Source organism: Salmo salar, chromosome 13, assembly GCF_965601325.2.
Source record: "Salmo salar chromosome 13, fSalSal1, whole genome shotgun sequence".
Lineage (NCBI taxonomy): Eukaryota > Metazoa > Chordata > Actinopteri > Salmoniformes > Salmonidae > Salmo > Salmo salar.
The window spans coordinates 101,274,063-101,301,458 of NC_138303.1; the positions used below are offsets into that span (position 1 = coordinate 101,274,063).

General features: G+C 43.3%; 1 protein-coding gene across 2 annotated transcripts in view; it reads right to left on the reverse strand.

Annotated features, from left to right (window-relative positions):
- The window catches only part of cntnap3 (contactin associated protein family member 3), a 189,717-nt gene that overhangs the window by 52,464 nt on the left and 109,857 nt on the right, over positions 1-27,396 (reverse strand). For both annotated transcript variants that reach the window (XM_045692517.2, XM_045692516.2), the window contains exons 8-16: positions 26,563-26,863; positions 26,205-26,354; positions 23,188-23,359; positions 10,176-10,282; positions 6,956-7,075; positions 6,213-6,410; positions 4,549-4,705; positions 3,007-3,134; positions 1,635-1,805 (exon numbers count right to left, since the gene is read on the reverse strand). In XM_045692517.2, coding sequence (XP_045548473.2) covers positions 1,635-1,805; positions 3,007-3,134; positions 4,549-4,705; positions 6,213-6,410; positions 6,956-7,075; positions 10,176-10,282; positions 23,188-23,359; positions 26,205-26,354; positions 26,563-26,863 — 1,504 coding nt within the window. The remainder of the gene's footprint in view (positions 1-1,634; positions 1,806-3,006; positions 3,135-4,548; positions 4,706-6,212; positions 6,411-6,955; positions 7,076-10,175; positions 10,283-23,187; positions 23,360-26,204; positions 26,355-26,562; positions 26,864-27,396) is intronic.

Below are 27,396 nucleotides of genomic sequence, written 5' to 3' on the forward strand. Positions count from 1 at the left end.
GATGTTTATCTTTCAAATGGTGTAACATAGTTGTATTTTTGAAAAATTTGAATTTTGACATTTATTTGGATTCAAATTTGCCGCTCTTGAAATGCACCTGCTGTTGATGGAGTGCACCACAGGTGGCACGCTAGCGTCCCACCTAGCCCCAAGAGGTTAAAGGACCTTTTAATGGCGTCAGACCAAGGCTCTGCATCTGTCCTCCTGCTCCTAGACCTTAGTGCTGCCTTTGATACCATCGATCACCACATTCTCTTGGAGAGATTGGAAATGCAAATTGGTGTACACAGACAAGTTGTGGCCTGGTTTAGATCTTATCTGTCGGAAAGATATCAGTTTGTCTCTGTGGATGGTTTGTCCTCTGACAAATCAACTGTACATTTTGGTGTTCCTCAAGGTTCTGTTTTAGGACCACTATTGTTTTCACTGTATATTTTACTTCTTGGTGATGTCATACGGAAACATAATGTTAACTGCTATGCGGACGATACACAGCTGTACATTTCGATGAAACATGGTGAAACCCCAAAATTGCCCTCCCTGGAAGCCTTTGTTTCAGACATAAGGAAGTGGATGGCAGCATTTTTTGTGCCTACGCCTAGGGCCAGGCCTCTTTCATGTCTCCCCAGCCTGGTGAGTCCTGTGCCTGTGCCTGTGCCCAGGGCCAGGTCTCCTTCATGTCTCCCCAGCCTGGTGAATCCTGGGCCAGAGCCGCCAGAGCCACCCGCCAGACTGGTGAGTCCTGTGCCTGCGCCCAGGGCCAGGCCTCCTTCATATCTCCCCAGCCTGGTGAATCCTGGGTCAGTGCCGCCGGAGCCGCCAGGGACGCCCGCCAGCCGGGCGCAGCCAGGGACGCCTGCCAGCCGGGCGCAGCCATCGCCGCCTGCCAGCCGGACACAGCCATCGCAGCCGGGCGCAACCAGGGCCGCCCGTCAGCCGGGCGCAGTCAGGGTCGCCCACCAGACCTTCGGCGCGGCCAGGTGCGCCACCTAAGAGGGCGACGCCAAGGGTGGAACAGAGGCCACGTCCCGCACCTGAGCCGCCGCCGTAAGAAGGCCCACCCGGACCCTCCCCTTCAGTGTCCGTTTTTTTGCGGCCGGAGTCCGCACCTTGGGGGGGGGGGGTACTGTAACGCCCTGGCCATAGAGAGGGGTTTTTGTTCTTTATTTTGGTTAGGCCAGGGTGTTACATTGGGTGGGCGTTCTATGTTCCTTTTTCTATGTTTTTGTATTTCTTTGTTTTGGGCCGTGTGTGGCTCCCAATCAGGCACAGCTGAAGCTCGTTGTTGCTGATTGGGAGTCACACATAAGGAGCATGTTTTTCCTTTGGGTTTTGTGGGTAATTGTTTCTGTTCAGTGTGTTTCCTGTCAGTACTGTTTGGCTGTCGGTTTTCCTGTTTTTTGTATAGTGTTCTCTTTGTTTGAATTAAATGTCAAGATGAACACTAACTCCGCTGCACCTTGGTCTTCTTCCGACGACAGCCCTTACACTGAGTTCATCCACTCTGCTTACAGCTGAGTTCATCCACTCTATTACAGCCAACTTCATCCATTCCATTACAACTGACTTCATCCACTCTAATTACAGCTGACTTTATCCACTCTATTACAGCCGACTTCATCCATTCTACTTACAGCTGAGTTCCACCCGTATGAAGTCTTTGATGCCCAGGTTTTCCAGGAAGACTCCTGAAGCGGCGGTGGTTTTGAACAGGAAGGAGATGTCTGCACTCAGCTCTCCGTGGAACGTGGGGAAGTGCAGATACGACGTCTCTTTGTTGAAAAACGCTGCGTTCCAGAAGTTCTCTGAGGAAATTATGGAAATCAATACATTTACATGTACATACATTTTGGTCATTTAGCATACTCTTATCCAGAATGACTTAGTCAGAGCATTCAGCTAAGATAAGTAAGACAACCACAAATCACATAGGTGAGACAACCATAACACATAGAAAGGAGATAATAGGGAAGTCTGCCTTGCTTCTGAAAAACTAGACATGGTGCTGATTGAGAAAAAGGGTGCTTATTGGAAACTAAGGTCTAAATAGACTGAGAACAAAATAAGATGTGGCTTCGAGAGTATATGTCCTCAACTTGTTTCGTTCTCAGTTCATAATAATGATCTGTTGATGAGACTGTCAGGCACATGAACAGGCCAACTGTTTCTTCTAATTCATCTTAATTATATTCCACCTCTGTTTCCCCCGTTTATGTCTAATTTACTAAGATAAATATTTCAGGTAACCAAGGATGCAATTAGGAATAAAAAAGAGATTGGGACTCTTGATTCATTATTGCCTGATTAACAACTACCCACCGCCATCAGCATAAGAGCATAAAAGAGAGAACATTGTTTTTGCAACCATTCTGCTAATGTGGTACAGATAATTAGGTTATGTGCATAATCAGAGTGATTAACATGATGATTGATGGAGAGGAAGAGAATGTTGCATTAGCATCTAACAGGTATGGGAAAAGAAATGACTGTGCTGAGGACTCATGTAAAGTCTACAGTGCTCAGGTCATTTATCTGCATTTGTTTGAATCACAGCCTGTGTGCATTGTAAATACTCCATGTCCATATAGAAATAATGGAGTGATAGATTGACTGATATATCAAAAGCCAGCACACAGTACTCAGTAAAACCCAGTCAGTTTATTGGAGGAGGGTCAGTAATGGATGAAATAATGGACTGATTTAGTAGAACAATTAATTGACTTGATCCTTACTTTCTAACCCAGAGTAAGGCACTGTGTGCCGAAACTTTGGTGATACCCAATAAATAATTGGGAATATACACTCTTAGAAAAAAGGGTTCCAAAGGGTTCTTCGGCTGTACACATTGGTTTCAGGTAGAACCGTTTTGGGTTCCATATAGAAGCCTCTGTGGAAAGGGTGAATAAGCTGAATAACCCTTTTAGGTTCTAGATACAGTAGCACTTTTTTCAAAGAATGTAGATCGAGTGTGAGACTATCTTTACTATGTCATAATTTGATACTTACTGTCGCCATGACACCTGAGTGGTCCGACTTTATAGGCTGCCTCTGATCCAGGTCTCTGTATATCCCCAACAACCACCCATCTGACCGGCAGATTCTCCTTATGGGTGAGCAGACCAGAGTCAGTCGCCCTGGGTTACATAAAACAGAGGAGGGATGCATTAAAACAACAGAGGAACAAAGGACCAGATCAAAATCAGTGTATATCGGCCTATGTTGCTTTCTTCAATTGATCCTAATGAACAGCCATCCTGACTATTTGATTTCTGGTTAGTTTATGAAACACAGTTATGGTAGGTTGTCTTTGTGTCTGTATTCACAGTGTGACAGTAATAGCAGGCAGCTGGTCTGGTTCCTCTCATTAATCTCTCTAATATGTATAGCTATCAATGAGAGACATGGTGTAGGGTGGAGGTGTATAGTTTCGGTCCTCCAGAGCTAACAGTATACACCATTTGTTACATTTCAATGGCAAGTTGATTACTTGGGCTACCAGGTGTGTGGAATCTATAGCCAATCAATATGAGAGAGAGTGAGAGCGAGAGCGAGAAGCAGGATGGGAGCCTTCGAGAACTGGAGTTGTGCACTACTGGTGTTATAGGAAATGCACATAGAGAGATATAGGATGAATGTTATTGTAAGTACAGTATACTTCTGCTGCATCTTTGGAGAAGTAGGCATTTGACTCATACTCTTAGAATAGAACCATTCCTTCTGGCCAACTACTTCCTGTTCTGATTATTGCTTTATCAAATACCACTACGGCACAAACAATCACAACAGGAAATAGAAAAGAAAATTGTGCCGATTTTAACAACCACCATCCAGATGATGTTTACTCTAGGTGATGCTTATGTTCTTGTAGTCTTATCACTGTTCTAAAAATTTTATGAAAACAAATACAAATGCCGGTGAGAGAACAAGGCCCTTTCTGAATATGATAAAACATTTAAAGGTGAATCTCAGTCAGTAGAGAATCACACTGAGTGTTGAGTACAGCAGATGGTATACTATAGCATGTTGGGGCAGAGATCCAGACATTACATAGGGAAGGGTGGACTAAAAGGAGCTGAAGAGTAGTGGTGATTGGTGTTCAGAAGAAGAAATATATATATATATATATAGATATATATATATAGATATATATATATATATATATATATATATATATATATATATATATATAGAGAGAGAGAGAGAGAGAGAGAGAGAGAGAGAGAGAGAGAGAGAAGAGAAGAGAGAGAGAGAGAGAGAGAGAGAGAGAGAGAGAGAGAGAGAGAGAGAGAGAGAGAGAGAGAGAGAGAGAGAGAGAGAGGAGAGAGAGAGAGAGAGAGAGAGAGGAGAGAGAGAGAGAGAGAGAGAGAGAGAGAGAGAGAGAGAGGAGAGAGAGAGAGAGAGAGGGGAACAGATAGAGAAAGAGAGTGAGCGAAAGAGGGGAGGAAATATATATATATATATAGAGAGAGAGAAAGAGAGGAGCAGATAGAGAGAAAGTGAGAGGAAAGAGATTGAGGGAAACATATAGAGAATGTGATGGTGTTGTACCATTCTTTGCGGTCAGCGTCACAGTTGCAGTAGTGGTCTGAGTCGATGCAGTTCCCCTGAAGACCGCAGCCACACTGCTGGCTCCCTGGTACCGCCCCGCCCCAGTACGTCTGTGGCTCATCTGTACGACCCACCCACCAGGTGAACGGAGATCCATCTGAGACAAAGACAGAGATGCGCGCACGCACACACACCACACACACACACACACACACACACACACACACACACACACACACACACACTTAGAAGGTGTTGGATTCTGGAGTAAACTTTGAACATTGTTATACTCAGAGTATAGGAACATTAGTTACACAAGAGACATGAGGGGTGCCATAATGAGGGGCTGAGTGCAGGGAAAACAATTGCATGTGACAGTACTGATAAGGGGAGAAACCATTGAAGGCTCATATCACTTAGTTCCCTGCTTAGCAGGAAGGATGCAATGTTTAGAGATAAGGAGGAGACTCCACCCAAAGTGGGGTATGAATACCACCACGGGGAAGCTATTTCTTTGTCTGAATACAGCTGTGTCGACCCTTTGGGAAGAATAAAACTTGGTCAAGCTTCTCTAGTGTCCATGAGTCATTTACTCTGAAAAATTTGAACCTAACAATGGGGTGTGTTCAAAAACACTACAGACTCCCAAACTCCTGTTCATTTATTTACTATGTAGGGCATGAGATTTCTGGGTAGTAATGTAAAAACAGATCAGACAAGATGTGTTTTACCTAAAGATCAATTTGGTGCTATTTGCAATGAGGACACTGACTGATGACATATAAAAGAGACACGTTCCACAAAAAGACCGTAACAAGAGGAGAGATAGTGCTTAATTGAGAATGGTTTCAGTCACCACTTTCCCCCCAAAAACAGGCCAGACTCCAGAGTGCTGCCTTGAAAGAGAAAAGAAAGTCATTCTCATTGATTCTCTCTTCCATCACTCGTCTGATCACGTTCCCCCACCTGAAGCAGGCTGTCTGGTTTTAAACAGAAACCTAACACCGTACTCTTTCCCTCATTATTCTTCATTTGACATTTTCCAGCATTATTTATTTAGCTTAGACATTGTTTTCCTCTTCCCTCAGTCAGCCTCTACAGTAACGAGACAGCTAATGGACAGCAATTACACTGTGAAGCTGTGAGTTGCCTTGTTTCATGTTCATTTGCAGGTTTTAAAAGAGTCATTACAAATTAATATCATATGGCAAACACCAACGACACACCAATCAGCGCAAAAACCAATCACCTAAATGCTAACTCACTCAGTGCATGTACCATAACACATCCAGAAATGATGAATATTCTAGTATAACACAATGACGGGCAGGCCTACATAGAAGAACCCCCCCCCCCCCCCACCCCCCCCCTTAAAACCTAAATTAATTTGCAACAATGAGCACAATAATCAATTTGTGACATCTGCTTAAGCTCTGCGGGTGGAGAGCAGCACTCCCTCTCACAGCGTGTCTCCCAAATGGCACCCTATTCCCTAAATAGTTCACTTCTTTTTAAGGCTCTGGTCAAAAGTAGTACACTATATAGGGAATAGGGTGCCATTTGGGATGTGTTGACTGACTCATAGTTGACTGAGTGAGCAGGTTTTTAATCATCCTGACCTTTATGGCTGGCTGGGATCAATACTGTTAATAAAAATGATTCACCTGGTGTGTTTAAGAGGAGTGACTTTCTGCAGTGGTAGAGGACTTCCTGCTCGCAGTGCTCTGCCTGGGTAATTATGGCCCAGAGCTGTTCCGCGTCGGCAGAATAGTTAAAATAGGCTAAATGCTGATTTATCCCAGAGGAGGCCTTTAATTTGGTTAGCTCCGTGTTATTGTGTTGGATCACCAGCCATGTTTTATCTGGAGGAGAAGAGAGGGAGAACAGAGGGAAATACTAGGATCATTCTAAATAATTATGAAAATGTTAATGATAGCAAAGACAGTGTGAAAATGGGGATGGGGTGGGTGGGAAGACGAGATGCTTCCGATAGCAGCTGGTGCCAGCCCTGAAGGATGGAAATCCTGTCAGAAGATCTGGGATCCCAGCCACAGCTCACAGCTCAGTTACTTACCGAGAACCATCAACAGCACCCTAAACGAGGTGTCTATCTGTTTCCGTCAGTGAGAGAAATAACTAAACTGCCACTGGCGGGCAATAAGGAAGTACCATATGCCAGATTGTTGGTGGCACTTTAGTTGAACCTTACTTCTCTATCATAACAGATTTGCATTAGGCAATAGTAAAAACTAAGTGGAGATTATTTGTCACACTGCCACCAGTGGTTATGTATGCAGGGAAACCCTAACTATCCCTGCAGTGGTATAATGTAACAGGGAAACCATAGCTCGTCATCCAGTGGTTTAATTAGCTTGTGTGTGTGCGCGTGTGCGTGCATGCGGTTTACCTGTCATGTTGCAGTAGATCAGCTGTGACTTGATCGGACCACTTCCGTCCACATCTATGTAATACAAGCCTGATGTGTTACCCTGGTGTTTATACGCTTCACATGACTTCTCATAGACAGCTGAGGAGGAGAAAATATACACAAACACTTAGGTTACCTCCTGCCAGTGTGAAGTACTTATGTAAAAATACTTTAAAGTACACCTTAAGTAGTTTTTGGGGGTATCTGTACTTTACTATCGATATTTTTTACAACTTTAACTTTTATTTCACTACATTCCTAAAGAAAATTATCTAATTTTTACTCCATTTTCCCCTCACACCCAAAAGTACTCGTTACATTTTGAATGATAAGCAGGACAGGAAAATGATCTAATTCGCATACATATCAAGAGAACATCCCTAGTCATCCCTACTGCCTCTGGTCTGGTGGACTCACTAAACACAAATGCTTAATTTGTAAAGATATCTGAGTGTTGGAGTGTGCCCCTGGCTAGCCTTAGAATAAAATAAAAAAATAACATGGTGCCATGTAGTTTGCTTAATATAAAGAACTTGAAATTATTTATATATTTAGTTTTGATACTTAAGTATATTTTAGCAATTACATTTACTTTTGCTACTTGTAAGTATATTTAAAACCAAATAGTTTTACTGAAGTAGTATTTTCCTGGGTGACTTTACTTTTACTCAAGTATAACATTCGCTGCTTTTTCCACCACTGTTGAAATTAGTACTGACTGAAATAATTAACTGAAACAAATACAGCCACCAACAGACACATGCGCAAGAATTCCAATTAAATGTACATTACACAGGAACAACTTCTAGAGCAAACACTGCCATGTTTCCACTAGATGTGAAAGTAAGTATGATAAGTTAAGAACTTGAGACCTGGCATGTGGTCTATATGTAAATTCCCAAATCAAGTCTTTAACACCACTTCCTGAAAGAAAACAATTGTTTATAATTTATGCTGTTTATGAAGATTTTGACATCTAGGATTGCTTTGGAGGAAAATATTTAAATGTTTCAGCTGAGGAGCATACTTAATGCCTTTGGGTGGCAAGGGCTGTCCAATGATACTTTATAATGTATTCACATTTCTAAATGAATAACTAACTCACAGAATATACGTATACCAAACTCAAATGTATCTTTTGTAAATAATGTCTGAGTATTGGAGTGTGCCCCTGGCTATCCGCAAAATTAAAAAAACAAGACAATTGTGCCGTCTGCTTTGCTAAATAATAGGAATTTTAAATTATTCATACTTTTACTTTTGATACTTAAGTGTATTTAAAACCAAAAACTTTTAGAATTTCCTCAAGTAGTAATTCACTGCCTGACTTTCACTTTTACTTGAGTAACTTTCTATTAAGGTATCTATACTTTTACTCAAGTGTGACAATTGGGTACTTCTTCCACCACTGGGTGTTCTTAATGTTTTGTATACTCAGTGTACATAACATACACATACAGTACTCAAAGCAAATAAAACTAACGTTCTTATTCTAATCTATGACACCAAGGCACATTGGGTGTGCCAACAGAACACACACATACACAAAGCAAACACAACAAACTTTAATATTCAAGACACTAAGCCATGTTGGGATGTTGGGGTGTGCCAGACAACAAGACTCCACTGACGCAGAGCAGCGAAACGCATTCTTTGTCTTGGGCACTCAACTCTCTCCACTCTGATTTACAGTAGCTTTGTGTGCCAACAGTCTGTTCTGTTGATGTAATGTGTGTGTTTGAGCCAGCAGTCTGTTCTATTGTTGCGGAGGTTGTTACATTATTGATGTGCTAACCATCATTATTTGAAAGGAGACACACAGAAAACCATTGCATTCTAGATTAAAGGGTGCTAGCTGGTGTCCCTAAGGAATGCAGGCCCCATCACTGCAGATGTTGCCGTTTCTTTGACTCTGTCGGTAATGGCTAACTATTCCCTGTATAGTGCACTACTTTTGACCAGAGCCTTTAGAGCCCTGGTCAAAAGAAGTGCACTTTATAGGGAATAGGATGCCATTTCAGATGCACCCCATGTGTATACCAGTCTATATTATTCTGAATAGCCATTGGTTAAAGGCTAGTGGGCATGTCTGACTGATAAATAATTAATACTTGGCCATATCAATAACAACGTTAACAGGAGGTTGTATTCAGTGTATTCCCTTTCACTGTTACCCTGAGCAGGGTTCCTCAGTTAATTATTTGTTCCTGCCAAGAACACACACACCTGCAGCTAATCAAGGGCTTGTTAAATTGGGTGTATAAGTGCTGGGCAGGAACAAAAATGTGCACCTCTGTGGGTCCCCCTCAACATGACTATGAAACCCTGCTGTAACTAGAACACATTGACCTGGCATAACACAAATCCTCATGAAATAAAGAATAGGTACACTGATGAATGCTTCTGTTGTTTTATTGTGCACCATTTTGACCCGAAAGTCATCATCTGGCTATTTGTACCGAGCACCATGCAAGTCATTGGATGTGCATACACAACGTATGAAACAATACAAACCCTCCCCTCTTGTCAGAAAATAATAACTAACAACCTCTAACAGTTTAGTCACACAGGATATCTCCAATCATGTAAATATCTTATTTCCTCCTCACCTGAAACACTTCCTGTGATGGATCTAAGTTTAATTTCAATTTAATTATAGAGACAAAGAAAATCACCAGTCCTTTTCCGGTCTCCACCAGCACTTCAATTTCAACGCAACTCAAGTGTGAATGTGTTAAATGGTGAGGCGATTATGTTTGACTGACAAGTCGCTTAATTTAACGTTCAAATCTTCCACACAATTTATGATGACACTGAGCGGACTTAGAGAGACAGAGCGAGAGAAGCTCTCACATCATTAAAGGCTTTGTCCTAATCCTTATCAATGGTGAGGCTTTGTCAAAAGGGTCTGGCACTGCAGCAGGCTATTGCTGCATCAGAGATAAGACGCTTGACCTTGAATCCAACTGGCTGTGTCTCTGTGCATGTTTAAAGAACAAACACAATATCCTCTCAACAGTATGTCTGTTTAGTCTGTTCAGGTCTGCGCTAGCTTTACAGTTTGGATATACGCCTTCTGCTTCGAGCGCTTACTAATCACACGCAAGCAAGCACACACACAGGTTTTGAAATAATTCTTCAGTTATAAAAACAACACTGTGGTTTTAAGACTTTTAAGAAACACACAAGGTCTCCTTACAGCTGTGACATGTTGCTCCACTGTAGCCCGTGTTCGAACAGTTGCAATGGAAGGTACTCCAAGACTGGGTACATCTCCCCCCATGTTCGCAATGGCTTGGAGAGCATCTGAAAAGAGAAGAGAGATTTATCCCCCACAGGTTTCTGAAGGTCAGAAATGTTTCTGTTCCTTTTTATACCTCTGAAATATACATTTAGCTCAATATTAAATTACTTCACCAATCAGTGAGGATAGAGTGAATGCTCTATCTGAACTCCCAAATGGTGCAGCGGTCTAAGGCACTGCATCTCAGTGCAAGAGGTGTCACTACAATCCCTGGTTCAAATCCAGGCTGTATCACATCTGGCCTTGAATGGGAGTCCCATAGGGCGGTGCACAATTGACCCAGCGTCATCCAGGTTTGGCCAGGGTAGGCTGTCATTGTAAATAAGAATTTGTTTTTAACTGACTTGCCTAGTTAAATAAAGGTTAAATTAAAATAGAGCAGCTTGCTGTGGAGCGGGTAAGCGATTTAATCTGTACAGGAAAGTCATTAAGAGCATCTTCTATTTTGCCGTAATAGCATGGTTTAATCATACTGAAAGACAAACACACACACACTGTGCTGGCAGTCACAGTGTAGTGCGTGAGATGCAACTGAAATTATGACGGTGAGGAGAGAGTGAAAGAGGATGGAGGAAGCTTGCCTTGAAGCACTGAGCATCTTGTTATAACATGCATCATCGGAATTCGGCCCAAAGAATTATACCTACGGAGGAGCGGCTTCTATGGAGGAACTCTGAATATCTTTGAACTTCCGAGTTGGTTTAACGTTGGACCAGCTCACAAGGTTGTGTGTGCAGGACTAGGTAACAAGGTTGTGTGTGCAGAGCAGCACTAGAATTAAAAACACATCTTACCTTTTTGTAGTTAATAAATCCAATGGGAAATGTGATAACTAAAGTATCCTTAACTAGTATTGAAAAAGTCTTCTGTAATTAAACCTCTCTCCCTAATTTCTTAATTACGTTTGTAATGTCTGTAGGCTAGAGTAGGCTAACCAATGCTTCAGAGGGGAGGGGCAGGTAGCCTACACACCCACTGGCAAAGATTTCCAGATGGCAGGCAGATGCTGGAATACATTTCTGAGTGACAGAGTGAGTGCTTTGCGTAGGCTGTTGCGATTTTTGTGGGACTGGAAAGAAATGCCCAGAACGTAAAATAACGTTACTAACTGGTTCCCACACTTTTAAAATAATGGTTTTGTTCCGGGAACAGTATAGATCACTTTATTTTTCGGTTCTGTTCCTCAAATAATTTCGTTATTTTCCATTTTTTGGTTCTGTTCCCTGAATTGGTTTCATCCCCTGGCGCATAGTCAAACTATTTTCTCAGAGAGACATATCTGACTAAAAACTAAAAAATGTTGGCATCCTGTGAATGCCCTGTGAATGCCTAAAATAAATACATCTCTTTATGTGTCACGACTTCCGCCAAAGTCGGTCCCTCTCCTTGTTCGGGCGGCATTCGGCGGTCGACGTCACCGGCCTTCTAGCCATCGCCGATCCACTTTTCATTTTCCATTTGTTTTGTCTTTGTCTTACACACCTGGTTTCAATTCCCCAATTACTTGTTCATTATTTTGTATAGTCTTTGACATGTTTCAGTAAAATACGTTTATTTACTCATATCTGCTGTCCTGCGCCTGACTCCTCTACACCAGCTACACACAGACCACATTACATTATGTTTTATAATACTGTCCTTAAGCTCAATTCATCTGCTTTTGGTTCAAGGCCCAGTATTCTTTCGATTTTCTACACCTTTCTCAAGTTTTTTCAGGACCTGTAAAGAAACCTTTTCCGAACTCCAGGTAGGCATTCTCAGAATGTCCTCTGAAATTGTCAGTTCTGAGAACTAATAATGGGCACCATTACAATTACACTACCGTTCAAAAGTTTGGGGTCACTTAAAAATGTCCTTGTTATTGAAAGAAAAGCACATCTTTTGTCCATTAAAATAACATCAAATTGATCAGAAATACAGTGTAGACATTGTTAATGTTGTAAATGACTGTTGTAGCTGGAAACGGCTGATATTGTATCGAATATCTACATAGGCGTACAGAGGCCCATTATCAGCAAACATCACTCCTGTGTTTCAATGTCAAATTGTGTTAGCTAATCCAAGTTTATCATTTTAAACGGCTAATTGATCATTAGAAAGCCCTTTTGCAATTATGTTAGCACAGCTGAAAACTGTTTTCCTGATTAAAGAAGCAATAAAACTGCCCTTCAACGTCAACAGTGAAGAGGCGACTCTGGGATGCTGGCCTTCTAGGCAGAGTTGCAAAGAAAAAGCCATATCTCAGACTGGCCAATAAAAAGAAAAGAGTTCCTCTGTCCAGAGACACTGGACAGAGGAACTCTGCCTAGAAGGCCAGCATCCCGGAGTCGCCTCTTCACTGTTGACGTTGAGACTGGTGTTTTGCGGGTACTGTTTAATGAAGCTGCCAGTTGAGGACTTCTGAGGCGTCTGATTCTCAAACTAGACACTCTAATGTACTTGTCCTCTTGCTCAGTTGTGCACCGGGGCCTCCCACTCCTCTTTCTATTCTGGTTAAAGCCAGGTTGCACTGTTCTGTGAAGGGAGTAGTACACAGCGCTGTACAAGATCTTCAGTTTCTTGGCAATTGCTCGCATGGAATAGCCTTCATTTCTCAGAACAAGAATAGACTGACGAGTTTCAGAAGAAAGTTATTTGTTTCCGGCCATTTTGAGCCTGTAATCGAACCCACAAATGCTGATGCTCCAGATACTCATCTATTCTAAAGAAGGCCAGTTTTATTGCTTATTTAAATCAGCACAACCATTTTCAGCTGTGCTAACATAATTGCTAAAGGGCTTTCTAATGATCCATTAGCCTTTTAAAATGATAAACTTGGATTAGCTAACACAACGCGCAATTAGAACACAGGAGTGTTGGTTGCTGATAATGGGCCTCTGTACGCCTATGTAGATATTCCATAAGAAATCAGCCATTTCCAGCTACAATAGTCATTTACAACATTAACAATGTCTACACTGTATTTCTGATCAATTTGATGATGTTTTAATGGACAACATATGTGCTTTTCTTTCAAAAACAAGGACATTTCTAAGTGACCCCAAACTTTTGAACGGTAGTGTATATTCTAATAATCTGTTAACAGTATCTTGTAACTAAAAGGCCACCCGTATATTCTAGACGTATACGTTTGTGTGTGGAGATGATGCATCCCTTTTTGCAGCCTATGTTGCCATATCTGTGTGTGCATTTTGGACCTATAGGCTCTAAACGCAGCATGGGTACAGATTGAGACCTTTCCGACAAGAACGGAATGACATAATGTCAGACTGGAGAATCAATACTGTTCTCTCCTCTCCGATAAAGATTTTACATGGCATGTGAAAGAGGCAATCCTGCCTGCCATTCTCATCAGCAGAATGATGTTAATTGTCATAAGTTTTGTCCTGGAGGCAGAACTGAGCAATTTCCCCCTTTGATAGGCCAAATGCAAAGTCAAAATTGCCTATATTGTAAAAATGTATGAAAACAAAAATGTGCTTTTTAACCTTAATTTAAGGTTAGGTTTAGGCATTAGGGTTAGCAGTGTAGTTAAGGTTAGGATTAAGGTTAAAAATCTGGTTTTATGACTTTCTCACTGGGCCAGCTAGTGATCACTCTGCAGAGCTGCCTCCAGAACAAGATTCATTACGAAAAACACTAACCTGCTCCCCATCATCCCCAGCCCAACTTGAGACACATCCAGCCCCGCCTGAGACACATCCAGCCCCGCCTGAGACACATCCAGCCCAGCCTGAGACACATCCAGCCCAGCCTGAGACACATCCAGCCCAGCCTGAGACACATCCAGCCCCGCCTGAGACACATCCAGCCCCGCCTGAGACCTACCCATCTCCGCCTGAGACCTACCCATCTCCGCCTGAGACCTACCCAGCCCCGCCTGAGACACATCCAGCCCCACCTGAGACCTACCCATCTCCGCCTGAGACCTACCCAGCCCCGCCTGAGACACATCCAGCCCAGCCTGAGACACATCCAGCCCAGCCTGAGACACATCCGTCTGCCTGACCTGCTGGCACTGATCCCAGAACAGCCACTGAGCTGAATCACAGGATTTCACAGGCTGCCTCACACACTCTCACCGCTGCCTCATACACAGAGAAACACTCTCTTTCTCAATCTCTCTCAAACACTTTCTCTTTCACTGCAGCCTGCTGTTCACATGGGCAGCTTTCTTCTCATTCAATATCTCCCTCTAAGAGAGCAAAGGATGGAAAGCTAAGCCTGCCATGAGTCATGTAAAGATGGACCTGACAACTTCATACACCTGCTAACAGGTTCACATATAACAAACAGGATGCACTGAGCTAGATACTCTTATTACGTACCTAGATCCTGTTCAACACACACACTAAAACAGAGGTTCAGGTGCATGCATTTCAGGACACACACACACACACACACACACACACACACACACACACACACACACACACACACACACACACACACACACACACACACACACACACACACACACACACACACACACACACTATCCCTTTCTTTTCTCCATACTATTGTATCACATTCTATGGATCATAGAGATCATATTAGTATTCTAATTCCTAATTATGTTATGGATGCCCTTGGTCCCATAATCTTCCACACAGTGCAACTCCATTTTGTAAATACTGGAATGGGATCAATCCAGTGAGACACCACTGCTATGTATCACCGCACTGAATATCACCACACTGTATATCACCGCACTGTATATCACCGCACTGTATAGCACCACACTGAATATCACCGCACTATATATATATCATCACAGAGTGTTTCCGTCCAACTCTACTCAACATGACTCCAAGTCATTACAGTTCACAGCCAAGTCACTGAACCCCCCGGTAAAGACTACTACCGAGAAAAGCTAGCTAGAATGTCCTAAAAAGGGCATCAAAGAGCTACAAAGTAAATAACCTCATTCCCCTGAACAGCATGATGGGACAGAGAGTCAACTTTTTTCCCCTCTCGGTACTGTCTGTAGTGTGTGTGTGTGTGTGTGTGTGTGTGTGTGTGTGTGTGTGTGTCTGTGTGTGTGTGTGTGTGTGTGTGTGTGTGTGTGTGTGTGTGTGTGTGTGTGTGTGTGTGAGAGAGAGAGAGAGACGCAAAAACTTCTGACCCATTGGAAATGTGATGAAAGAAATAAAAGTTGAAATAAATCACTCTCTACTATTATTCTGACATTTCACATTCTTAAAATAAAGTGGTGATCCTAACTGACCTAAAACAGGGAATTTTTACTAGGATTAAATGTCAGGAATTGTGAAAAATGAAGTTTAAATGTATTTGACTAAGGTGTATGTAAACTTCCGACTTCAACTGTATTATTTTGAATATGTTTACTGTTCATTTCTGAATGTTCATTTTATTTTTTCCATACACCTTTTTTTGCCAATAACGCCCCTTTTAAATTGAGATTGAGAGAGCACCTGCTTGAGAGCACATGCTCCAGGGCTGTATGCCACAGCTCACAGACAGGGTGACAGGAGGCTGGGGCAGCTAGGTACCCTCAGCTACCCATAACCCCCCCTCTCTCTGGGCCCTGATGCCGCCTCCCGCCCAACCCTCGGCAGGCTAAGCCACGTGCATCGTGATCCCAATTACAGAGGGGTGATAAATATAGCCGTGTCACGACGCGGGAAAGTCACCGGCTGAGAGACAGGCAAAGCAGGCCCGGAGAAACAATGGTGAAGGTTACAGTGTTGTTTTCTTAGTTGCCATTCGCTGGTGTTGTCTGAACTGTAGTGTTTTCAAGGGTTGGCTGAGCCTGACAGGGGCCCTGCAGGAGACAGGTGAGACAGGTCTTCAGGTCCTCTCCCCTAAGCCTGGAGACCAAAGGTGGCCCAACGTCACATTATGAGAGACGGACCCCATGTCATCAACGCGACCTTAGGAAGAGATACTGGTGCATCCTGGTGGTGGGATGTGTGTGTGTGTGTGGGAGGGGGAATCACTGCAGGCTGACAGAGGCTAAACTCACTGGTCCAACACTCCTCACTGCAGCAAAATACAGCCAGACCTGGGTTCAAATCCTATTCGCTAACTTTCAAATACTATAGCTGCCCTTTATGAAGCGTGCCAGGTGAAAGAAAATAACAAAACTATTTAAACCCAGGTTTGGATAGGATATAGCAAATGTCTTACAAAACTCACTGCTGCAGCCATAGATAGCCTGGATATGCAATGCCGTAGCCTACAGTACATGTCTATGGGTCTGCTGCAGAGCCAAGGGGAAAACAAAGTATTGTTGCAGCACAGCACAGCCAGGAGCTTAAATGCAGGGGGTGAATTACTGTACATGAATGGCAGTAAGAGCGAATGCTATGGTGGATAATACGTAATTATCTAGACATCAGTAAGAGTGGTAAAACTACACATTAGAATGGAAGTAGTTGTCACTACATTGTAAATATAGTTAAGTGTGACAATTATGGGGTGGGAATCTTAAATTATTAAAATGGAGCAGAATGATAATCCTAATGTTGATTACGATCTAAAGATAATCATTCTGTTCGCATTGTATAGGAGCGGCATAATCATATCTCTGTTTCTTATTGTCTAAGGTGAGGTGGCTATGCACCTGATCGACCTGGTTATTTTCTCTGTTCCTGAGCTACTTGGCTTCTCGATAAATTCCGGTAGCTAGCTAACAGAGAGAGAGAGAGAGTGGACTAAAATCACTGCATTATAAATGATTCAATTCCCCACTCCACTCATAGGGCTAAGCTACCAGCTTTGTGCTACTGCCTTACTCCCTTTGTCGTGCACACACACACAAACACGTGTCTTGAGGTAATGGAGTGTGCTGGTAGCCTGCCTGATGTGCACTGGCATTGTCATTTCATTTATACAAAATGCACTGTTTATGCCCCGTTCATTTATCACAGGATCACTTTCAACACCCCTCCTGCTTGATGCTGAGGTTCCACACAGAGCATAGGGCCATTGAGGGAGCTAAAAGCAGTGCTTTCCCTCCAGCTTCCACGAACGCACAAAGGCAGGCGCGAGCAGGCAGACACACACACAAGCCTCACAAATTAACTCTCTCTCTCCCCCTGTCTCTAGCTCTCAAACACACACACACACACACACACACACACACACACACACACACACACACACACACACACACACACACACACACACACACTCGCCAAGGGAGAGACTTTTTACTTTTCACTTTCTTCATCCTCCCGATAGCAGCAGAGCAACAGCACCACACACACAGGTATTCATATTCACAGAGTGGAAGATTGAAGTAACGTAACAGCGGGGGGGGGGGGGGGGGGCGGTTGAATAGAACCCCAAGATGTGATTGATTAGAATATTACCTCGTCAACAGGCTTGTCAAACACCATTTTCCACCAACACCATTTTCCTCTGTATTCGGTCAACCACATCTTGGGGCCAGGTTTCTGGACCGAGATGAAGCTTTCCCCTGATAAACATGCTGAAAATGTCCATTAAAAACCCATAGAGTCATTTGACACACTGGAGATCCCTATCAAAACCTGTCAGTTTAAACTAGAGATATGTGACAGAGCTACAGTCGAGCGGTGTTTGTCAGACCATGAGACTTCTCGAAAATTGGTCTTCGCATGAAAACGTCTGTAACTTCTGAACGGTTTCACCTATAAACTACCATTCAATAAATAGGGGAGACTCTCACGACGATGTTCTCCTTTTTGCTCACGGGACTTGTCTGAAGGTAACAAGTACTGGTTTATTTAACCCCCAAAATGGGGTTAAATATGTCAAACACTTCAAAACCTAATATCTTATTATTTACTTTTTTTCCATTTATGAATGTGTTATTCAATGCTTAGACTTTTAAGAATTAAAATAGATTTTTTGACTGAGACTAGGCGTAATCTGTGTCCAGGAAACTAGGCCACGGTGTTTGATTCTAACAATTTGACTCATGTTTATTATACAGTATTAAAATGGTGTGGCAGTCACTAGATATGGCTGTACATAATGTTTATATGTTTATATAATGTTTATATTATGTACAATACATGCAACTGCTGAAATGATTACTCACTAGAGTGCCTTCAACGTACAGTGTAAACTGAAAAACATAACATGAAGTTGATTAAAAATGTGTTTGCCATAATGTATATTTAATCGATCAAGTTTCTACCGATGCCAAGCTGACATTTTTGAAAGGTCTGTGACAGCTAGTTTGATTTATATCATCTTAAGCACGTAGGGTACAGTACGTTCACACAACAATATTGGCCGTGGCAGTAAAGATGGTGTCTGTCTGTCTCTGTCTCTGTTCCCCTCTGTCTGTCTGTCTGTCTGTCTTTCTCTACCTGTCTCCCATTGGGCTCTGTCTGTTGGGCACTGTCTGTCTGTCTGTCTGTCTGTCTGTCTGTCTGTCTGTCTGTCTGTCTGTCTGTCTGTCTGTCTGTCTGTCTATCTGTCTCGGTCCATCTGTCTCGGTCCGTCTGTCTGTCTCGGTCCGTCTGTCTGTCTCGGTCCGTCTGTCTGTCTCTCCCTGTCCGTCTCTCAGTCTTTCTCTACTTGCCTTTTTGTATCTCTTTCCTTTTTTCTTCCTGTCTTTTAGCCTCTGTCTGTCTGTCTGTTTCTCTACAACTGACACACATGCACACTCGCGCACATACATGTGCCCACACACACCCCCTAACTTTAGACCACAATAACGTCTGAAATGGAGTCACAAGATGAAAACTTTATTTCCGCTGGCTGTGAATGTTTTAGCTATGCGATTCTGTCCAGTTAAAAACTGAAAATGAATAACCCCAAATCCTCTTCTTTTTACCTTTAACTAACTAAGAACAAATTCTTATTTACAATGACGGCCTAGGAACAGTGGGCTAACGGCCTTGTTCAGGGGCAGAGCGACAGATTTTTACCTTGTCAGCTCAGGGATTTGATCAAGCAACCTTTCAGTTACTGGCCCAACACAACCACCAGACTACCTGCTGCCCCTCTATGGCTATCTGTGGCGTGTAAATAAACCCAATAAGGAATCCTGTAGCACTCACACCACTATATCAGGTTTTCACTTGGAGTGGTACATGAAAATACACAGTGTATTGTCGTCTTTGCATAGTACACTGCTCAAAAAAATAAAGGGAACACTTAAACAACACAATGTAACTCCAAGTCAATCACACTTCTGTGAAATCAAACTGTCCACTTAGGAAGCAACACTGATTGACAATAAATTTCACATGCTGTTGTGCAAATGGAATAGACAACAGGTGGAAATTATAAGCAATTAGCAAGACACCCCCAATAAAGGAGTGGTTCTGCAGGTGGGGACCACAGACCACTTCTCAGTTCCTATGCTTCCTGGCTGATGTTTTGGTCACTTTTGAATGCTGGCGGTGCTTTCACTCTAGTGGTAGCATGAGACGGAGTCTACAACCCACACAAGTGGCTCAGGTAGTGCAGCTCATCCAGGATGGCACATCAATGCGAGCTGTGGAAAGAAGGTTTACTGTGTCTGTCAGCGTAGTGTCCAGAGCATGGAGGCGCTACCAGGAGACAGGCCAGTACATCAGGAGACGTGGAGGAGGCCGTAGGAGGGCAACAACCCAGCAGCAGGACCGATACCTCCGCCTTTGTGCAAGGAGGAGCAGGAGGAGCACTGCCAGAGCCCTGCAAAATGACCTCCAGCAGGCCACAAATGTGCATGTGTCTGCTCAAACGGTCAGAAACAGACTCCATGAGGGTGGTATGAGGGCCCGACGTCCACAGGTGGGGGTTGTGCTTACAGCCCAACACCGTGCAGGACGTTTGGCATTTGCCAGAGAACACCAAGATTGGCAAATTCGCCACTGGCGCCCTGTGCTCTTCACAGATGAAAGCAGGTTCACACTGAGCACGTGACAGACGTGACAGAGTCTGGAGACGCCGTGGAGAACGTTCTGCTGCCTGCAACATCCTCCAGCATGACCGGTTTGGCGGTGGGTCAGTCATGGTGTGGGGTGGCATTTCTTTGGGGGGCCGCACAGCCCTCCATGGGCTCGCCAGAGGTAGCCTGACTGCCATTAGGTACCGAGATGAGATCCTCAGACCCCTTGTGAGACCATATGCTGGTGCGGTTGGCCCTGGGTTCCTCCTAATGCAAGACAATGCTAGACCTCATGTGGCTGGAGTGTGTCAGCAGTTCCTGCAAGAGGAAGGCATTGATGCTATGGACTGGCCCGCCCGTTCCCCAGACCTGAATCCAATTGAGCACATCTGGGACATCATCTCTCGCTCCATCCACCAACGCCACGTTGCACCACAGACTGTCCAGGAGTTGGCGGATGCTTTAGTCCAGGTCTGGGAGGAGATCCCTCAGGAGACCATCCGCCACCTCATCAGGAGCATGCCCAGGCGTTGTAGGGAGGTCATACAGGCACATGGAGGCCACACACACTACTGAGCCTCATTTTGACTTGTTTTAAGGACATTACATCAAAGTTGGATCAGCCTGTAGTGTGGTTTTCCACTTTAATTTTGAGTGTGACTCCAAATCCAGACCTCCATGGGTTGATAAATTGGATTTCCATTGATTATTTTTGTGTGATTTTGTTGTCAGCACATTCAACTATGTAAAGAAAAAAGTATTTAATAAGATTATTTATTTCATTCAGATCTAGGATGTGTTGTTTAAGTGTTCCCTTTATTTTTTTGAGCAGTGTAATTTGGTCCCATGTGGCAGTCTGGTCCCATGTGGCATTCTGGTCCCATGTGGATCAGTTGGTAGAGCATGGATTCGATTCCCATGGAGGACCAGTACAAATGAAAATGTATGCACTCAGTACTGTAAATCTCTCTGGATAAGAACGTCTGCTAAATGACTCAAATGTAGATGAATAATGAATTTTTGCATCCCCACCAAGGGTTGGTGGCTAGTGGGACAGTGATATAGCTTGATTGCAGTGCAGGCAGCGCATTCCTTCCAATACAACACAATCTGAATACGCCAATCAACAATACAGCTAAACTCATTTAAAAAGGGAATCTCAAAGTTCAAAGCATCTGCTTCAAGTGAGCCATAAAGTCTCCAGACCATCAGAGACAGAAGCAGATCCAAATTAAATAATAGGATCAGGTCCAGATATTCAATTAAAACCAGTGAAGCAGGAGAAATGTGTCTCTCTGACGACGAGCTACAACCAGTACAGACAGACTGTTTGCTGAGACTACGTGAATTTGTATATGTGTGTGCACGTACGTGTGTGCGTGCGCGTGTGGCCACAAGGAGTGTTGATAATTGTCACAATAATCGTGTTCCTATTTGAGCGTGGAGAAAGCCGACAGTAAAACATTAGCTCCGCTCCTCATGAGTGGCTTTGACTCGCTGTCTCTCACATATCAGATACAATCTGAAAAAGATGGCTGGCAAGAACTATGGCGAAGATGAAGATTACAAGATGAAGTCTCCATCCCAAATGGCACCCCATTCCCTATATAGTGCCCGGGCCCGGGCCAGGGCCCATGGTCAAAAGTAGTTTACTACAGAATAGTGGGAAAAGGGTGCCATTTGGGATGCACCCAATAACAATACTGATAGATGGTGATGACAGTGGTGATGATAAGAATGAAAATGAAGGATGAAAGTGATGATGACTTTGATGATAATGGCCGTAACAAAGATGACAATATAAGAGGAAGGCGATGGGAGACCAAACAGTGAGCCATTTAAAATCAAGGAGAAACGAGAGAAGAGAGCGGCATTAGAAAAACAAACCATGCCCTCTAAACTAAAAACTAAAGCATAGAGTTGACAGGGCAGCAGCAGCAATGCAGCAGCAATAATAGAATTGCAACAAATCAGACTCTGCAGGGAACATCATATTGGTTATTTCCAAACCACGGCCTCCACTGAACAATACGTCTACATTTCATATAGGACCAATCTTTCTGCTGCTGATTCTTCATCTCTGGGACTCCACAGGGTGGTGTAATCTCCCCCTTTCACTTCGCACTGTTGTATTGTCAAAATAGCACATCTTACTTCAGAAAAGCTTTCACCTCATATAAAAGATAGATGTGAAAACAATCAAGAAAAGTGTCGGGGAAGATCTGAAGAAATGTCAGAGATAAGCGTTCGAGTGACAAGCAAACAATGCACAGACTTCTCTGTGTAGCAAAACCAAAGCTATCGGGTAATCAGTTTATTTAAGAACAAAGTCCTCACATAAGGCTCAGTGAAACAGATGAGAAAATCAGCCTCAACACAGAACTAGATCTTGCAAATATAGTATCTACCAGGTAACCCAGTGGATAAGAGCATTGGGGCAGTAACTGAAAGGTTGCTGGTTCAAATGCCTGATAGACTAGGTGGAAAGAATCTGCTGATGTGGCCTTGAGCAAGCCACATAACGCTAATTGCTCCTGCTCTGTATGTCGCTCTGGTTAAGAAAGTCTGCTAAAGGACTTCAATGTAAAATGTACCAAACTCAACACTGCATTACATGAAGTTACACAGGCAGCAGGTAGCCTAGCGATCAAGAGGTAGGTCCAGTAACTGAAAAGTTGCTGGTTTGAATCTCCGAGCAAGGCACTTAACCCTAATTCCTCCTGTAAGTTGCTCTGGATAAGAGCATCTCCTAAAAATTACTCAAAATTAAGTTAAATCGGGAGCTTTCACAAAACCATTAGTTCATCCAATAGACCACACACCCAGGTTGCCCTTGTACCAGTTATATCTGGCTAAGTTTGTGTGTGAACTGAGGAAGATATAGCATTAGCAACATTTTGACACTGACACTCGGTTATCCAGAAATTCCTCTTACAAGATTCCTGGAATCAGGAGGGAATAAACAGGAAATCTGAGAATCCTTCAACCAGGATTTCTGGAAAACATGGGAATTTTGGGAATGTAGTGCAACCCTAGTAACAATCCTATCAGGGAATGGTGTTTTGTACTGACCTGTCGATGATTCCACACATGTCGATTTGGAGATCACTGTAGTTTCCTATCAGCATCTGTTGTACCTTGATCAGATCCACAGCATTGTTATCCACATGGATGTGTCTCATACAGCCTTGGAACACATTGAAGGGGTTTCTGCACTCCTGGTTATTCTCACTGTCCGGGCAACCTGTATTAGACCAAACGACAGCCATAAATCAACGGCCATTTACAAGTAGGCCTTACAAAAGACAGGTGGTCAATAAAAACAGGCCAAAGCCATTGCCCCATGATAAAGGATTACAAAGATATGTTGTATCTCATACAGTAGCGAAGAAGAGTACAGCTTGTATATTCAGAGTATACAATATAAGAGGAATATTCAGAGCACAGCTTGTATATTCAGAGGACAGCTTGTATATTCAGAGGACAGTTTTTATATTCAGAGGACAGCTTGTATATTCAGAGTATAGCTTGTATATTCAGAGTATAGCTTGTATATTCAGAATGTAGCTTGTATATTCAGAGGTCAGCTTGTATATTCAGAGGTCAGCTTGTATATTCGATGTATAGCTTGTACAGTACAGTATATATTCAGAGTATAGCTTGTATATTCAGAGTATAGCTTGTACAGTACAGTATATACACTGAGTATACAAAATATCAAACATTAGGAACACCGTCCTAATATTGAGTTGTACCTCCCCCCCTTTTCCCGTCAGAACTGCCTCAATTCGTCGGGGCATGGACTCTACAAGGTGTTGAAAGCGTTCCACAGGGATGCTTCCCCATGTTGACTCCAATACTTCCCACAGTTGTGTCAAGTTGGCTGGATGTCCTTTTTTGGTGGACCATTCTTGATACACACGGGAAACTGTTGAGTGTGAAAAACCCAGCAGCGTTGCAGTTCTTGACAGAAACCGGTGCGCCTGACACCTACTACCGTTCAAAGGCATTTAAATCTTTTGTCTTGCCCAGTCACCCGCTGAATGGAAAAACATATGCTCCCGAGTGGCGCAGCGGTCTAAGGCACTGCATCTCAGTGCTAGAGGTGTCACTGCAGACCCTGGTTCAATCCCAGGCTGTATCACAACTGGCAGTGATCGGGGGCCCCATAGGGTTGTGCACAATTGGCCCAGTGTCGCCCGGGTTAGGAGAGGGGTAGGCTGTCATTGCAAAATAATCTTAACTGACTTGCCTAGTTAAATAGAAATAAAATTAATTCTCAATTGTCTCAAAGCTTACAAATACTTCTTTAACCTGTCTCCTCCCTTTCATCTAAAGGTGACATCAATAACGGATCATAGTTTTCACCTGGATTCACCTATGTCGTGGAAAAAGTCAATAGGTCTTGTGCAAGCCACATAACCCTAATTGCTCCTGCTCTGTATGTCGCTCTGGTTAATTAAGAAAGTCTGCTAAAGGACTTCAATGTAAAATGTACCAAACTTACAGGAAGTTACACAGGCAGCAGGTAGCCTAGCGATCAAGAGGTAGGTCCAGTAACCGAAAAGTTGCTGGTTCGAATCTCCGAGCAAGGCACTTAACTCTAATTCCTCCTGTAAGTCGCTCTGGATAAGAGCATCTCCTAAAAATGACTCAAAATTAAGTTAAATCGGGAGCTTTCACAAAACCATTAGTTCATCCAATAGTCCACACACCCAGGTTGCCCTTGTACCAGTTATATCTGGCTAAGTTTGCGTGTGAACTGAGGAAGATATAGCATTAGCAACATTTTGACACGGACACTCGGTTATCCAGAAATTCCTCTTACAAGATTCCTGGAACCAGGAGGGAATAAACAGGAAATCTGAGAATCCTTCAACCAGGATTTCTGGAAAACATGGGAATGTTGTGCAACCCTAGTAACAATCCTATCAGGGAATGGTGTTTTGTACTGACCTGTCGATGATTCTACACATGTCGATTTGGAGATCGCTGGAGATCGCTGTAGTATCGATCTCCAAATCGATATACAGCTCCGAATGCACTGTATATTCAGAGTATAGCTTGTATATTCCAGAGTGAAGGCCAAGTGTTGAACACAGGAGATTTTCTAAGCGTAACTGTTATTCTGCTTGATTTCCAGTGTGTGTGGGCTGTGGACACAGAGCTGGTGCTGCCTGGCTCTCTGCTAAAGGTAATTAAATGACATGACAAGCCTTCCAAAAAGATTTTGCTGAGGGGAAGAGGGGAGAGGGGGACAGAGAGACAAACACAGAATCCAAACAGAGAAACAATGCTCTGAGGGAAGCTAAAGTGGAGGAGGAGGAGGAGAGGTCCTGCAGTTTGGTTAAGAAACTCTATGCTTCTCTGCACTAAGCCCTGAGATCAAACGCTGCTGGTCCAATACAAATCTTGATACACATATGCACCAACAGTTACCCTTGCCTATCTAACTGCAATTAGGATTAGTCTCTGGAAAGCCAAGTAGTATTTATGATTAGGGCGAAGAGTTTTTCCTGATCATGTGACACAGTCAGAAAAAAACCTGGGGTCCAATGTACACTAAGTGCACAAAACATTAGGAACACCTGCTCTTTCCATGACATAGACTGACCAGGTGAATCCAGGTGAAAGCTATGATCCCTTATTGATGTCACCTGTTAAATCCACTTCAATCACTGTAGAGCCTTGAGACAGACAATTGAGACATGGATTGTGAATGTGTGCCGTTTAGAGGGTGAATGGGCAAGACAAAATATTTAAGTGCCTTTGAACGGGGTATGGTAGTAGGTTCCAGGCGCACTGGTTTGAGTGCGTCAAGAACTGTAACGCTGCTGGGTTTTTCACACTCAACAGTTTCCTTTCTGTATCAAGAATGGTCCACCACTCAAAGGATAACTTGACACAACTGTGGGAGGCATTGGAGTCAACATGGGCCAGCATCCCTGTGGAACGCTTTCGACACCTTGTAGTCCATGGCCAGACAAATCGAGGCTGTTCTGAGGGCAAAAGAGGGTGCAACTCAATATTAGGAAGGTGTTCCTAATGTTTTGTACACTCAGTGTATGATGCATGTTGCTTTCTCTCACCTCCAAAGAAGAGGTTGTTTCCTGATACCACGGGGAAAGATGGGCTGGCATGAGCCGTGGAGTCTTCCTCTTTATCCACAGTGATGGTCAGATGACCTCTCCTTGCAGTTAGGTCTACTGAATGCCACTGGCCATCGTTCAGACCAAATCCTATGGACAGAAAGGAAACAAGAGTTTATTAGCTACCTATAATATAGGACATTATCCTGCTCAACTCAATATTTTGTATAACAGTCTTAGGGTGCAATAAGGATGTTTTTGTTTTTCCAGTGATTAGCTATTTAGGGTAATGAGATTGTGTTATTCTCAGAGATCAAAACTTCACAAAACAACAGCCGTATGTTACTGTTGATCTGACCTGCAGTGACGTCCACTAGGATTGTGTATCTTCCAGCCTTGTGTATCTGCAGCCTGACTCTGGCCTCACTCAGGTAGAGCCACAGGCTCCCCGCCTGCTGCTGGAGGTCAAAGGTTAACAGAAGGCCCGCTCTGTTCCAGGTCCGGAACTGCAGGCTGATCGCCACGCCAACCGCCGCCACGGCAACCCCGCCGCCGTCTCTCTGCTGCTGCGCTGCCCCTGGCAACTGGAGGAAACTCTGCGCGCCGGCGAACGTCACGGGGACAGAGACTGGCTCAGCACATGTAAAGGTCACATTGCCCTAAAAAAAAAGTGTGTGTATATATATATAACCTAAATATTAATTAGTCCTCAGCAAGAAGGTGAAATCAAGCTTAGGAACATCTGACCTGAGTCTATTGCGAATAGCATTAGAAGATATCCATCTAATCAGCAAAATGTCCAGCAGGAGGACATTCATAATTCATACCATAATGAGAGCGTAACCTATAGGAATCTGAGGTATATGATCTCAGGACATTAGCAGAGCAAACAAAGATGATTGGTGTCATGCTAGCCAGGTTAAACCAGACTGAATTCTGCACTCAACCATTGTTTCACTGAAGCAAAACAATGGTTGAGTGCAGAATTCAGTCTGGTTTAAGCTAGTAATAACATAGACCATCTTAATCAGGCTAGTCAAATGCAACTTTCTGAAGTTATGACTGAAATCATACTGTGTGTCTGTCTGGGAGTAGGGTCTAGCCATCTAATGTGTTGATCATTGTTGTTGGATGGTGGTTGTACAGTAATGATGGTTTCATGGTCTGCTGCTGAGTGAAAATGGTGTATTAC